General features: G+C 42.7%; 1 protein-coding gene across 1 annotated transcript in view; it reads right to left on the bottom strand.

Moving 5' to 3' along the window:
- The window catches only part of LOC141476742 (ras GTPase-activating protein 1-like), an 88,770-nt gene that overhangs the window by 29,259 nt on the left and 43,090 nt on the right, over positions 1-16,421 (bottom strand). The window contains exons 3-5 of the mRNA XM_074165550.1: positions 13,741-13,890; positions 3,952-4,085; positions 2,955-3,027 (exon numbers count right to left, since the gene is read on the bottom strand). Coding sequence (XP_074021651.1) covers positions 2,955-3,027; positions 3,952-4,085; positions 13,741-13,890 — 357 coding nt within the window. The remainder of the gene's footprint in view (positions 1-2,954; positions 3,028-3,951; positions 4,086-13,740; positions 13,891-16,421) is intronic.

Below are 16,421 nucleotides of genomic sequence, written 5' to 3' on the forward strand. Positions count from 1 at the left end.
TACGTTTTGGAGTTGTGCTGAAAACAGTGTTGATAATACAGAGATGTTTTAGTTAATCACACAGCATCAAGGCCTTTTCTGCTCCTCAGACTGCCCTGCCAGTGAGTAGGTTGGAGGTGCACAAAAATTTGGGAGGGGACACAGTTGGGACAGCTGACCCCAACTGATCAAAGGGATATTCCATACCATATGGCATTGTGCTCAGCAATAAAATTGGGGAGGTGGAGGTTGGCGGGTGGAATGTTGCTCAGGGACTGGCTGGGCATTGGTCCATTGGTGGTGAGCAATTGTTTGCATTTGCATCACTTGCCTTCCTTGGGTTTTATTTTCCTCTCTCTTTGTTGGTTAGTGGGGGGGGGTTCCCTTACTTTTTTTTTTTCTTTTAATATATTTTCTAATTATTAAATGGTCTTTATGTCAACCCATGCGTTTCTCAATTTTACTCTTCCAATTCTTCCCCCATCCCACCAGAGCGGAGTGAGCAAGCTATGTGGTGCTTAGCTGCAAGCTGGGTTTAAACCACAACAGTCTTTTTTGGCACCCAACATGGAGCTCAAAGGGTTTGAGATAATAACAGACTTGACCAGAGCATATTAGAAGGAATTTACAATTATTATATCTGTTAACAGTTGCTGGTCACAATACTGATTTATCTGTTCTCAACATTAGTTTATCTGATCTGTGCCATGCTCTCTTTTTGCTGTACGTGTTAAAGACTGTTTTGGGCTTTGCAGTTTGCTGTGCTCTGTAGCGCTTAATGTGATAGATGCACCCACCAGTACTTGGGTTCAGGCATTACTGACAAGTAGGCCTGACTGAAATCAGCCCTGCTGTGCAAACCTTGAGAATTGTGCTAGGCCGTACCTTATCAGGAACCAAGGACTCTAGCCCATGTCTTATCAGGAGCTAACAGTACCAGCCTGAGCTGGGACTAGACAAAAGTAAAACTGCTACAGCTGCACAACTGCACATACACCAAAAGGAGGTATGACCTAAAGTCAATCACTTTACCCTATAAATATCTGTACAACCCCCCCGAGCCCACTGAGCTCTCCTGTACAGCAGCAGGCTGCATGGCGGTGATCTCCCCCTTGAAAAGGGATACCTCTCAAGGCTACTCCTTGAGGTTACTATACAATGAAAACAGCAGTTTTCATAGCACTAATATTTGTTCCTTTAAAGCTTATTTTGGCAAATATGCATATGCAAACATACACACATATTTGACTTCAATTGTAAGCACGTGATTTTTAACTATGAAACAGAATTTACCTAAGAATAATTGAATACAGGATTTTAAAGGACCTACTGGTGTTAGTATTGGTTAGAAAAATTTAAAACTGATTGGGACGCTACTGATGCTGAGTCCTCAATGAATTGTTGAACATGCTAGCTTGCTAACAGATGAATTCATACTATTGGGATATGAGGAAACTGAAATTAGCACTAGCATCTTTCCACAATAAGTACTGTGATAGATGAGATAATAGGAAAGAACAGAAATTATTGTTTGACTTATTATCACAAGAAATCTTGCTTATAACTTCATATTCCTGACATTTCAGTAACTGATACCATGCCACATAGCTAACAGAATTCACAGAAGAATTATTTTTAATTTTTTTTCACACAGGACTTTTGTTGCTTAATTACACTTATGTATTTATATAATATACAAAAAAATATTCTAATTCTGAATACTTTATCATCTAATCACCATCTAAATGATGATTTAAACAATAATTTAAATTTGAAGAACTGCAGCCCGTGGGAAGAACCCACATTGGAGAAGTTCGTGGAGGACTGTCTTCCATGGGAGGGACCCCACGCTGGAGCAGGGGAAGAGTGTGAGGAGGAAGGAGCAGCAGACACAATGTCTGATGAACTGACCGCAACCCCCATTCCCCATCCCCCTGTGCCGCGCAGGGGGAGGAGGTAGAGAAATCGGGAGTGAAGTTGAGGCTGGGAAGAAGGGAGGGGTGGGGGGAAGATGTTTTTATTTCTCATTACCTACTCTGGTGTTAATTGGCAATAAATTAAATTAATTTCCCCCAGTCTTATTTTCCCCCGTGATGGTAATTGCTAAGTGATCTCCCTGTCCTTATCTCGACCCACGAGCCTTTCGTCATATTTTCTCTCCCCTGTCCGGTTGAGGAGGGGGAGTGATAGAGCGGCTCGGTGGGCACCTGGCACCCAGAGAGGCAATTCAATAACTTTATTAAATATTAAGATTACACATTTAAAAGTGTCATTTGTTCAATACAGGCTCTTTCCAAAAGAGAGGAGAGGGAGAAGGAAACGGAATCATTCTTGCTCCATTTTAAGGACAGAGTTTTTAGGCACAGGCAACAAAACAAGTGCTAGTACGTTAAAGGCAAGGTTTTTTGGCCGTCTCTCCTTTTTTTCCTTATTTCAAGGAAGACACTAAAAATATTGGCTTTAATTTTATCAGTCGATTCTCACATTCTCTTTCTAGTGGTCAAGATCGGTTTGGCTTGAACTATTTATCTGTTACTAGCTACTTCTGCAGGCAAATTCAAAGCCAATTTATTTCAGATCCTCACATGAGACATTTTCGCACAGAATTCCTTCATGCACAAACTTACATTTTTCTCAGTGGGTAAGCCTTTGAAATTAGTAGTGTTCTACTTCTAAACTAAGTTTCATAGTTCTAGCAATTGAACGTAACTCCCCTTATAATTCATACAAACAGTATACCCAGAATAAAAGTGTTACTGCTATATCCATGGCAAAAGAAAAAAGACAAGGAGAGAGATGACAAGACACAAGAGAGAAAAAAAAAAAGGAAAAGAGGCATCATACCTTTAACCTCCCAGAGCATTGTCTAAGACGCAATTGGAAAGTATTTGCATAGTGAACGTATACCGAAGTCATTAGTATTTGTAAATACTCCAAGAATTTCACAACTGCTTCTACCTATTATTAAAACATACCTTATTTCATCAGTTTCTGGCACTTTGGTGTAAGGTAAAATTGCTCGAACTCTCCTTCTATCCTCCACAGGCTACAACATTAGAGAAGAGTGCAAAGATATTAATTTTCCCTTTCATTCTAGTGTAGACTTCCTCTCTCCAACATTATGCTTTTCTAAGGCAAAAGACTGGTAACAGTAATTTGTATCCCTTTGCTAGTTTTAAGTTTTCAAAGGGTCAAAAATAGTAAGATCTGGAAATGCTTAATTCCTAAAGCTATCTACAAAAGCTCTCATTTTGTTTCTAGCCTTGTAACATTATCGGTTGTGTTATCTCCAAAAATGAAATTACCAATAATGTAATTCCCATGAAAGAGTACTTCAGAACTTTCTTCCACTTAGTGGGAATTTATGAAAGTTTAACATTCAGAAACATCTTTATTCAGGGTGGGGGCACAGTCTGCAGGTGTTGGGGGGGGAGGGGGGGGGGCTGCTGTTTTGTCTGGGTTGGTTTGGGTTTTTTTTAATTACCGATATTGTCTTAAGGATAGTCACTTAAAAGAAGCCCAGCTTTCAGGAACCTTGGTTATTTCCAGGATGTGTATTTTGAAATCTTTGCTACAAAATAGTAATATTATTTTGAAATACTTTATTAAGTCAGTGTAAAACCCTAGAGGCTAACTACATTACAATGGTGCTCTTCACTAGCCAAGAACCACACATTTTCTTGTTTATCTCAGTTTACATACAATGTTATTACTACATTTGGAGATAACTGTAATACCTGATATCTAGCTCTCTCATTACAGATTTTCATTAAAAAACAAATATTTATCATTGCTTTCTATCAGTAAGAACATGTTTATATATTCCTTATACTTCACTATACGCTGAGACAGCTCTAGAACTAGGGGAAGCTATCTACAATGCTTTTTTCATAGAAAGCTATGAATATCGAATGCAAGATTAATGATATTAATATTTAAGTAAATGACATTTAAAAATTTTACTACTTTCCTCTGGAGGTGCTACTGGAAAGAATAGTTTTTCCCCCTTCAGCAAACAAGACACATGACTGTAATAACCAATTAGGTCCGAGAGCGAAGCAAAGCGACGTCCACCAATGTAATAGTCTCCACACATGGCAATAATCCTGTTAATAAAAAAAGAAAATCTTTTGCTACAAACCATTGGGGTGGTTTTTTGTTGGTTTTGTGATTTATTTTTTTTTACAAGGAAGTTAGGATAACATTGAGTTTTTAAAGCAGGCTGTCTACGTTCAACAAAATGCAATATTACAAACTCTCTCTCTCTCATATATATACACATACACCCCCCCTTAACTAATGAATATCTCATCAGCAATTACTGATAAACATCATGACATAAAAATATTTGAAGACTGTAAAGGTGATGTAGATTTACAAAAAAGTATGGAGATCTGCTAGAACGAAATGAAATTAAACACAAAAATCTAACTACCAGCGTACTGGACAAATTACATACTACATTAGTAGAGGTAACAGCATTAATACTTCTGTCATGCAGGACATACAGCTTATGTGATAGGCCTGTAAAATTTTGGCAAAGTAGCAATACATTTTTGTAACAGATAACTGCATTTAATTATACAGTGCAGAATACTGAAATAACTTCAAAAACTAGTGACTTCTCTATAGTTAGTCTAGTATCCATGCTAAAAAATAAGAAATAAATTTGCAATAATAATGTACTCAATTTAAAAGCCTGCTAATAAATAGGAAAAAATGCTTAAAAACCCACCATTTCAATAGTTTAACATAAAAGAAAATTCTTATTAAATTACTCATCTTACTGACTAACTTATGTAGTTGAGGGGGGGGGGGGTGTGTGTTTGTTTGGGGTTGTTGTTTGGTTTTGTGGGGTGGTAGTGCGTATTTTAGTACTCAGATTTGTGAACACACTTGTCACACCAAAAAATGGAAAATACCGTGTCTGTTTGCATGGCTATGCAATACAAGTTCTAAAAACAGTCAGAAATAATTGATTTAGATAAGAGAGTTAACAGTTTTTAAAGCATTTGTATTACACAAGAGTCATTTGGACAAGGAAAAAAGTACATAAGCTGAAACAGTATTTTTGACCAGACAATCCAAAGAAACAATCACTTATGTAAATTGATGGCATCAAGAGAACCTGAATTTTTCCAGCAACACAGAGTTGGACAGCAGTCCTGAGTAATAACACTTCTTTAAAAATGTGAAGAGCTATCTGGAAAAGCAACTTGGAGAAGGAAGAAAATATGGACAGAGGGACTGATCTATTCCTTTAGTTATGCATGGGGGGGGGGGGGGGGGGGGAAGTGAACATGACATCTGATCTACTTAAAAACTATAATTTTTGGTCAAAATTGTGAAATCAGCAGTTTTATGAAACCTGCAGAATGCTAAAAGCAGTTTCCAATAAATTATGTAGTAAATAGGAAAAACATCATACTTTCCATCAGAACTTGTTGCAGAGTGTCAAAGCAATCATTTTAAGGATCATAGAATCATTTGTTGGAAAAGACCTTTAAGAGGTCTCTAGACAATCTAGGAGGTTCCTGGAGTGCCTCGACGATAACTTCCTAAGGCAGGAAATAGACACCCCTACACGAGGGGATGCGATAGTCACCAATGACGATAGTCACCAATGCAAGTGAGCTCATCAGGGATGTCAAGATTGGAAGCAGCCTGGGCTGCAGTGATCATGCCCTGGTGGAGTTCACAGTCCTAAGGGGTACGTGACAGACAAGGAGCGTAGTCAGGACCCTGAATTTTAGGAAAGCAAAACCTCCAGCTCTTCAAGGAGTTAGTCAAAAGGACCCCCTGGGAAAGGGCCCTCAGGGACAAGGGGGCAGAACAGAGCTGGCAGATCTTTAAGGACGCTTTCCATAGAGCACAAAGGCTCTCGATCCCCAGGTGCAAGAAAGGGAAGAGACCAGCATGGCTGAGTTGGGACCTGCTGGTCAAACTAAAATGCAAGAAGGAACTGCACAGGCAGTTCAGGCAGGATCAGGTATCCTGGGAAGAGTATAGGGACGCTGCCCGGTTATGTAGGGAGGAGGTCAGGAAGGCCAAGGCATGGCTGGAGCTGAACCTGGCAAGGGATGCTAAGAATAACAAGATGGGCTTCTACAGATATTTCAATCAGAAAAGGAAGGTTAAAGAAAGCGTACCCCCCCCATGATGAGCAAGGATGGCAAACTGGTAACAGCAGATGAGAAGACGGCCGAAGTTCTCAACAACTTTTTTGCCTCGGTCTTCACTGCCAACCCCTCTCCTCACACCTCCCAAGTTCAAAGACCAAGCGAAAGCAGGGGCTGTGAGAATGAAGAACCACCCACTGTAGGAGAAGACCAGGTTCAAGACCTTCTAAGGAACCTGAAGGTACATAAGTCCATGGGACTTGATGAAATCCATCCACGGGTCCTGAGGGAGCTGGCGGATGAAGTTGCTGTGCCACTTTCCATGATATTTGAAAAGTCGTGGCAGTCCGGTGAAGTTCCCGCTGACTGGAAAAGGGGAAACATAACCCCCATTTTCAAAAAGGGAGAAAAGGAAGATCCAGGGAACTACAGCCCTTTCAGTCTCACCTCTGTGCCCGGCAAGATCATGGAGCAGATCCTCCTGGAAAATCTGCTAAGGCACATGGAAAATAAGGCAGTGATTGGTGACAGCCAACATGGCTTCACCAAGGGCAAGTCATGCCTGACAAATTTGGTGGCCTTCTACGAAGGCGCTACAGCATTGGTAGATAAGGGGAGAGCAACAGACATCATCTACCTGGACTTATGCAAAGCGTTTGACGCTGTCCCGCATGTCATTCTGGTCTCTAAACTGGAGAGACACGGATTTGATGACTTTGATGAAGATTTGATGACTTTGATGGATTTGATGAAGAGCAGACTTTGGTCTCCTGAGAGATCTGATTGGCAGGGTAGTGTGGGAGAAAGAACTGGAGGGGAGAGGGGCCCAAGAAAGCTGGTTGGCATTCAAGGATCGCCTCCTCCAAGCTCAGGAGAGGTGCATCCCAAAAAAGAAGTCAGGCAAAATAGCCAGCAGGCCTGTGTGGATGAACAAGGAGATGCTGGACAAGCTCAAGACCAAAAGGGAGGCCTATAGAGGGTGGAAGCAGGGACGGGTAGAATGGGCAGAATATAGAGAAACTGTCTGAGTGGCCAGGAACCAGATCAGGCAAGCGAAAACCCAGGCAGAACTAAATCTAGCCAGGGACATCAAAAACAATAAGAAAAACTTCTATAGATATGTCAGGGACAAAGGCAAGACTAGGGAAGTTGTAGGCCCTCTCCGGAAGGAAACGGGAGACCTGGCCTCCCAGGATATGGATAAGGCTGAGCTACTGAACGACTTTTTTGCCTCAGTCTTCACCGGCAAGGGCTCTAACCACACTGCCCAAGTCACGGAAGGCAAAAACAAGGGCTCTGCGAATGAAGAACTGCCCACAGTAGGAGAAGATCAGGTTCGAGACCTATTAAGGAACCTGAAGGTGCATAAGTCCATGGGACCTGGTGAAATCCACCCACGGGTCCTGAGGGAGCTGGCGGACGAAGTTGCTAAGCCGCTTTCCATCATATTTGAGAAATCGTGGCAATCTGGCGAAGTTCCCGCTGACTGGAAAAAGGGGAACATAACCCCGATATTCAAAAAAGGAAAAAAGGAAGACCCAGGGAACTATAGGCCAGTCAGCCTCACCTCTGTGCCTGGCAAGATCATGGAGCAGATCCTCCTGGAATCTCTGCTAAGGCACATGGAAAATAAGGAGGTGATTGGAGACAGCCAGCATGGCTTCACCAAGGGCAAATCGTGCCTGACAAATTTGGTGGCCTTTTACAATACTGCCACAGGCTTGGTGGACAAGGGCAGAGCAACAGACGTCATCTACCTGGACTTATGCAAAGCGTTTGACACTGTCCCGCACGACATCCTGGTCTCAAAATTGGAAAGACATGGGTTTGATGGATGGACCACTCGGTGGATCAGGAACTGGCTGAATGGCCGCACTCAAAGGGTTGTGGTCAATGGTTCAATGTCCAATTGGCGGCCAGTGACGAGTTCCTCAGGGGTCGGTACTGGGACCAGTACTGCTTAACATCTTTGTCAGTGACATGGACAGTGGGATAGAGTGCACCCTCAGCAAGTTTGCCGACGACACCAAGCTCGGTGGCGCGGTCGACACGCTGGAGGGAAGGGATGCCATCCAGAGGGACCTAGACAGGCTTGAGAGATGGGCTCGTGCAAATTGCATGAAGTTCAACCAGGCCAAGTGCAGGGTCCTGCACCTGGGACGTGGCAATCCCAGGCACAAATACAGGTTGGGCAGAGAATGGCTGGAGAGCAGCCCTGAGGAGAAGGACTTGGGGGTGTTGGTGGATGAGAAGCTCAACATGAGCCGGCAGCGCGCACTGGCAGCCCAGAAAGCCAACCGGATTCTGGGCTGCATCAAGAGAAGTGTGGCCAGCAGGTTGCGGGAGGTGATTCTACCCCTCTACTCTGCACTCGTGAGACCCCGCCTGGAATACTGTGTCCAGCTTTGGAGTCCTCAGCACAGGAAGGACACGGACCTGTTGGAACGAGTCCAGCAGAGAGCCACAAAGATGATCAGAGGTCTGGAGCACCTCCCCTATGAAGACAGGCTGAGAGAGCTGGGGTTGTTCAGCCTGGAGAAGAGAAGGCTCCGGGGAGACCTCATAGCAGCCTTCCAAAATCTGAAGGGAGCCTACAGGAGAGCCGGAGAGGGACTCTCTGTCAGGAGATGTAGTGACAGGACAAGGGGTAATGGTTTTAAATTGGAAGAGGGGAGATTTAGATTAGATATTAGGAGGAAATTCTTTACTGTGAGGGTGGTGAAGCACTGGAACAGGTTGCCCAGGGAAGTTGTGAAGGCCCCATCCCTGGAGGTGTTCAAGGCCAGGTTGGATGGTCTTTGAGCAACCTGGTCTAGTGGAGGTGTCCCTGCCCATGGCAGGGGGGTTGGAACTCGATGATCTTTAAGGTCCCTTCCAACTCTAACCATTCTATGATTCTATGGATGGACCAGTCGGTGGATGAGGAACTGGCTGGATGGCCACACTCAAAGGGTTGCAGTCAAAGGCTCAATGCCCAAGGTGCAACCAGTGACGAGTGGCATTCCTCAGGGGTCAGTACTGGGACCAGTGCTGTTTAACATCTTTGTCAGAAACATGGACAGCAGGATTGAGTGCACCCTCAGCAAGTTAGCCGACGACACCAAGCTCTGTGGTGTGGTCGACACACTGGAGGGAAGGGATGTCATCCAGAGGGACCTGGACAGACTTGAGAGGTGGGCCCGTGTGAACCTCCTCAAGTTCAACCAGTCCAAGTACAAGGTCCTGCACCTGGGACACAACAATCCCAGGCACAAATACAGAAATACAGGTTGGGCGGAGAAAGGCTTGAGAGCAGCCCTGTGGAGAAGGACTTGGGGGTGTTGGTGGACGAGAAGCTCAACATGAGCTGGCAATGTGTGCTCGCAGCCCAGAAAGCCAACCACATCCTGGGCTGCATCAAAAGAAGTGTGGCCAGCAGGTCGAGGGAGGTGATTCTGCCCTTCTCCTCTGCTCTGGTGCGACCCCACCTGGAGTACTGCGTCCAGCTCTGGAGTCCTCAGCACAGGAAGGACATGGACCTGTTGGAACGAGTCCAGCAGAGAGCCACAAAGATGATCAGAAGGCTGGAGCACGTCTCCCTGTGAGGACAGGCTGAGAGAGTTGGGGTTGTTCAGCCTGGAGAAGAGAAGGCTCCGGGGAGACCTTTTAGCAGCCTTCCAGTACCTAAAGGGGGCCTACAGGAGAGACGGGAGTGTATCAGGGAGTGTAGTGATAGGACGAAGGGTAACGGTTTTAAACTGAAAGAGGGGAGATTTAGATTAGATATCGGGAAGAAATTCTTTAGTGTGAGGGTGGTGAGACACTGGAACAGGTTGCCCAGAGAAGTTGTGGATGCCCCCTCCCTGGAGGTGTTCAAGGCCAGGCTGGATGGGGCTTTGAGCAACCTGGTCTAGTGGGAGGTGTCCCTGCCCATGGCAGGGGGTTGGAAGTCAATGATCTTTAAGGTCCCTGCCAACCCGAACCATTCTAGGATTCCATGAAGATCATCGAGTACGACCATTAACGTAACACTACCAAGTCCACCACTAAACCATGTCCCTAAGTGCCATGTCTACACGTCTTTTAAATACCTCCAGGGACGGTGACTCAACCACTTCCCTGGGCAGCCTGTTCCAATGCTTGACAGCCCTTTTGGTGAAGAAATTTTTCCTAAAATCCATTCTAAACCTCCCCTGGTGCCACTTGAGACCATTTCCTCTCATCCTATCACTTGTTACTTCGGAAAAGAGACTGACACCCACCTTGCAACAACCTCCTTTCAGGTAGCTGTAGAGAGTGATAACGTCTCCCCCGAGCCTCCTTTTCTCCATACTGAACAACCCCAGTTCCCTCAGCCACTCCTTGTAAGACTTGTTCTCTAGACCCTTCACCAGCTTTGTTGCCCTTCTCTGGACACGCTCCAGCATCTCAATGTCTTTCTTGCAGTGAGGGGCCCAAAACTGAACACAGTATTCAAGGTGAGGCCTCACCAGTGCCGAGTACAGGAGGACAACCACTTCCATAGTCCTGCTGGCCACACTATTTCTGATACAGGCCAGGATGCTGTTGGTCGTCTTGGCCACCTGGGAACACTGCTGGCTCATATTCAGCCAGCTGTCAGCCAACACCCCCAGGTCCTTTTCCACCAGGCAGCACTCCAGCCACTCTTCCCCGAGCCTGTAGCACTGCCTGGGGTTGTTGTGACCCAAGTGCAGGACCTGGCACTCGGCCTTGTTGAATCTCATACAATTGGCCCCGGCCCATCGATCCAGCCTGTCCAGATCCCTCTGTAGAGCCTTCCTACCCTCAAGCAGATCAACACTCCCGCCAGACTTGGTGTTGTCTGCAAACTTACTGAGGGTGCACTCAATCCCCTCGTCCAGATCGTTGATAAGGATATTAAACAGAACCGGCCCCAATACTGAACCCTGGGGAACACCACTTGTGACCAGCCGCCAACTGGATTTAACTCCATTCACCACAACTCTTTGGGCCCGGCCAGTTTTTTTACCCAGTGAACAGTACACTCATCCAAGCCATGAGCAGCCAGTTTCTCCAGGAGAATGCTGTGGGAAGAGGTGTCAAAGGCTTTACTAAAGTCCAGGTAGACAACATCCACAGCCTTTCCCTCGTCCACTAAGTGGGTCACTTTGTCATAGAAGGAGATCAGGTTTGTCAAGCAGGACCTGCCTTTCATGAACCCATGCTGACTGGGCCTGATCGCCTGGGCGTCCTTCATGTGCTGTGTGATAGCACTCAAGATGACCTGCTCCATAACCTTCCCTGGCACCGAGGTCAGACCGACAGGCCTGTAGTTCCCCGGATCCTCCTTCCGGCCCTTCTTATAGATGGGCATCACATTTGCTAACCTCCAATCAACTGGGACCTCCCCGGTTAGCCAGGACTGCTGATAAATGATGAAAATTGGCTTGGTGAGCACTTCTGCCAAAGGAGGAAGTCCTATGATATGCCTTCACAAACCGAAGTCTAAGAATATATAATGTCATTGATCAGTGAAGATAAAAATATGCAATAAAATGCAAGAAATTGAGATAAACTATTAGTCAACTAATCAGATTTCACTTAAGAAAAAAAACTTAACATCTATCATCATGTTACCCATCTCTCCAGTTTCCAGAAGACAAGTTATCTTAAAGATATTTCAAAAAAAATTACAGTACAAAAGGTTAAATGTCTGACTACTTAGTTTTCTACTTAGCATTTGACTTCTTTACAGAGTTCATGAACAATTCAAAAACAAAAGGAAAAAACAAATTTCACTGCTGAGAAACTCAGATGAGTATATTATTTATCTGTAGTTGGTTGCTTACACTTTTATTCTATTTTTCTTCAACAGGTCAGTATTCTGATACATTCCTGCTTTAAAAAAAATAAAATCTTTCTTCTCAGGTCAGTTGTTTAAACTATATTATTATATTTTATTATTTTTTAAGCATATAGCACTGCAAGGGGAGTCAGAAAATAATATAACTTTAAGGATCTAGACTAGATCTCTTGGCATATTTTCTACCAGATTCCTTATAGAATCCATAGTAAATTATTCAGAGATTAGGCTCCTAAATGAAATTTAGTGTTTCACATTTTATTATTAAATAAAAATAAAAACGAAACCTTTCTTCAGAACACACTGGACTAGTAAATACAAAGACTTCTGTAGTCACAGAAAATTCTGAAGGACAAGATGAAAAGATAAAGATTTTCCTTCCCAATATTTTATATCACTCAGCAACTCACCAAAACCAACCATACTACTTCAACCAAAAAGAATTTAGTTTCGATGGACTCATACGCTAGCTGTCAATCACATGCTGCATGAACATATGCCCATATCCAACTTGGGGGAGGGGGATCTGGAAAACTTTCACCTAAAATATTGGTATTTTAGTCAAACAGAAACATGTAAGGAAAGATTAATCTGAAAAATAACACTTTTAGGAAACAAAATATCAGTGAGATTGTTGAGCAATGGAAATTTCACCCATTTTTGGAAGGCTGCAATTGGCAAAGAACAAGCTTTGGTGAAAGTGACACTCCCAGTCTGTGGGACTCAGTGGACGCATATTTGTCTCTTCACATATTTAATGGATCTAAGAAGGAAAGATTCTTTAAGATTTGAAAAAATTGTAAGGATCCCTTTCTAAGAAAGTAGTCTTTAATGGTTTCCCATTTTCTATCTGAGATGCCACAAACAATTTTATGGTGAACGTGAACCAACATTCAACACCTGATATTGGCTACAATAAGCAGAAGTTATTAAAAATAGCACTTAAAGCAAGTATTAACATAATTTAATTTTCTACTACTGCTGTGTAGTAACCAGTTCCCAAACAAGAATCAGTATAGCTGAGAAGCATGAATTGTTAGCTCAGAGAACAGGATGCAAACATGAGCATGCTATTTCTGTTTGCTTTGCAAGTAAATTTGCTTTCTGTTTATTTCTTTTTATCTAGATAGTTGACAAAGGCTTTTTCTACTGCTGAAGATGCACTTGATATCCTATTTTGTGAAGATGAACATCACACGGCAGCACACTACTTGCTGACTAACATTCGAGCGCTTCATATCTCATTTACACTAAATGAAAATAAATTAATGTATGTAACTTCCTAATGGTAAAATAATCCTGGTTACAATTTCGGATAAAGGGCTATTTGTATTTAGAACAACCAATTCTAACACATACTGAAAGCTGATTCCAGCAAATCCTCATATTATTAAATACATAATTGCTTTGTTTCTCCTTGTTATTTCTTTCTTATAAAGGAAGCACCCAGATTTGCTATGACCTTGACATTCAAGTATGTCCTGTGAGCTGCAATAACTGAGGAATAGACTCAAAACAATCTCCTCAGATTACTAATAAGAAGCCTGCATGTTACTGTAAATTTAGTCACAACAGCTTTAGACAAGCTTCTCTGTTCCTGTTGGTTTCCTCACGTTTTCATTTTTTAGCCTGTAAAGGAATTTTTAAGTAGCATGGTTTAAAACAACTAAACCCTAGTAAAGAGCTACACCATACATGGATAAAAAGAAAAGTAAAAAATATTCAGTTTATAATACAATTGTGTTCTATACTATACTAAGTTAAAAACCCACAAATAAACAGGTTACATTGTTTTAAAAGAAAACATTTAATTCTCACCTAAAATGATTGACATTTGTTTTACTAAGGAATGAAAGCACAAATGAACCCGGTCTCCGATCACTCTCTCGAATAAGGTAACTTCCAGGTTTTCCCGCTTGCCGAAGACGTTCTTCTGCAATTGCTCTGTCGAGTTTTCCATGATACCACCTAAAAAACAATGTAACAATGGGTGTCAGAATTTAAGGCTTCTGTTTATTCTCACAGAACAGACCTGTGAAACTAATGAAAGTTCTGTTAAAACTGATGCAATTCCAAACCTTTGTTTCAAATAAAGCTAGCAGATGTTTACATGTGCAACCTCTCTCAAATTACTTATTTCCAATACACAGATTTTTTTTAAAGCTTCACAGGTTCAGATAAACCATTTCCCCAAATAACTCGCACTGGAGGAAAGCGCTCTGAACCATCCAAAGGGGACAAAGGCTCTCTATAACCAGCTGCTGCTTTCCTCCTCAATTTGCTCATTTTCAGTAAACGAGCAGAACCAGAGGTAACTGATCTGACACAGGCTGTTGTATTTTAAGCCTACTGAGGCTTCAATTCAGGCTATAACCTGTTTCTAAAATGACAAACAGATCACAGTATCAAAGCCTGCACCAACACAGCAGTCACCATACCCTATTTCAGCCATAAAAAGTCTTCCCCAAACCCAACATGAAGCCTATTAAAAGCAAATACAGATGCACAGCAACTCACAGACTGCAAAATATGACAAAAGAACACTTCAGTTTAAGGCAAAGGTTAGACTCATCATTCAAACATTCCTTACCCTTACCTCAGTTTTCTTTTATTTACAAAACTCTAATCAGACCTCTTTCTACCCCAAACAATCAAATGGGGGGAAGCAGCAGTGGAGGGAGCAAAGCCAAGTGTTGCCAAGTGTTGTTCTCAAAACCTCTTAAAAAGGAAAACTTCTATACAGCTACTGTTTTATACTGTTTAAATTATCAACTATTTCAGATCATTCACCTATTGATTCTACCAGTTCACGTATGTCTTGCAAGAGTTGCAAAAAAAGCATTTTGGAAGAGATATGAAAGTGATCTTTTGTCTTAACATACACAAGAAAGAATGAAAAATTGCAAAGTTCAGAGCAAAAAAATACCAAAACCAAAAAAGAACAACCAAACAAAACCCCCCAACAGAACAGCTTAGCTGTTGATAAAAATCTTGCCAGAAACATTTCTTCTATGAAATGGAAGTGAAAGTTGGCTTTGAGAACTTCTATCAGAATGAAAGTCAAATAAACTATACAGATACAGATCACATATACTGGCAGAAGCAGTACCAGCGTAGATATTGTTTACATTGGCAAAGCTGCAGTCTTGTTAGTATAGCTCTCTCCTTTGCTTCTCCTCATCCTGATTAAAACAAGTTAAACCAGTGAAAGAGTTGTCTTGTCTGTACATTGTATAGCGCTTGAGGCAACGTTAGATCACGTCTGTGGTGGGTCAACCCCAGCCAGCATCTAACCCATACAGCTGCTTGCTCACTCCTCCCAACCCCCAGCAGAACAGGATAGGGAATAGGAAGGGCAAAAGCAAGAAAATTTGTGGGTTGAGACAAAGCGTAATAAGCAAAGGAAGAACGAAGGAAGGGGGCTGGGGGAAACGGAAAACAAAACAACAGAAGCAATGCAAAGACAATCACTTGCTACCTCCCACAAGCAGACCAACACCCAGCCAGTCTCTGAGCAATGGCTACCTTGGAAGACACACACACCCCCCTCCCTTTTTTTTTATTTATTGCTGAACATGACTTAATATGGTATGGAATATCCCTTTGGCCAATTTTGGTCAGCTGTCCTGGCTGTCTCTCCTCTCAACTTCTTGCCCACCTCTAGCCTACTTGCTGGAGGGCGGGGGGAGCAGAGTGAGAAACAGAGAAAGCCTTGATACTTCCAGTGTGTTATCAACACTGTTTTAGCTACAAATCCAAAACAAAGCACCATAGGGGCTGCTATGAAGAAAGTTAAGTCCAGCCCAGTCAGACCCAGGATACTCTCTAACAAGGCTCTGTACATTTAGAATTTTATAGGTCAAGATCAATAACTTAAATTTGATGTGGTTCCAATTGCCAGATGCTTAATGCGTTCAGTTAGAAGCAATGTTTAACATCTCTCAACTTTACACCAAATATATGTTTTTCCTGAAGAGATGCAAAAATGTTGTCTTAGCTACAGTGCACTATAATATTCATCTCATGAAAAGAATTAAAGTTTGGATAGGAGGATATCAAAGTAAAATAACTTGCCTAGCTATTCATAAAAAGAAAGCTGCCCCTCTGGCCATGACTTACCAAATGTACTCATTTCAAACAGTAACTCACTACTACTAAGATTTATACCCTTCATCATTGCCAAGGACAAGATCCCTATAATTTCTAATTACCTCTTATTTTCTTGCCTAGTCCTAACTAGGAACACTTTTGTATTTCCAACATTAACTTTGCAGGGTTTAAGTGATGATAATTGCACCGAGTTTGGCTGGGATGGAGTTAGTTTTCTTCATAGAAGCTAGTACGGGGCTATGTTTTGGATTTGTGCTGAAAAGAGTGTTGATAACACAGGGATGTTTTAGTTACTGCTGTGCAGTGCTTACACAGCGTCAAGGCCTTTTCTGCTCCTCACACTGCGCTGCCAGTGAGTAGGCTGGAGGTGCACAAGAAGTCGGGAGGGG

This window comes from Numenius arquata, chromosome W, assembly GCF_964106895.1.
Source record: "Numenius arquata chromosome W, bNumArq3.hap1.1, whole genome shotgun sequence".
NCBI classification, from domain to species: Eukaryota; Metazoa; Chordata; class Aves; order Charadriiformes; family Scolopacidae; genus Numenius; species Numenius arquata.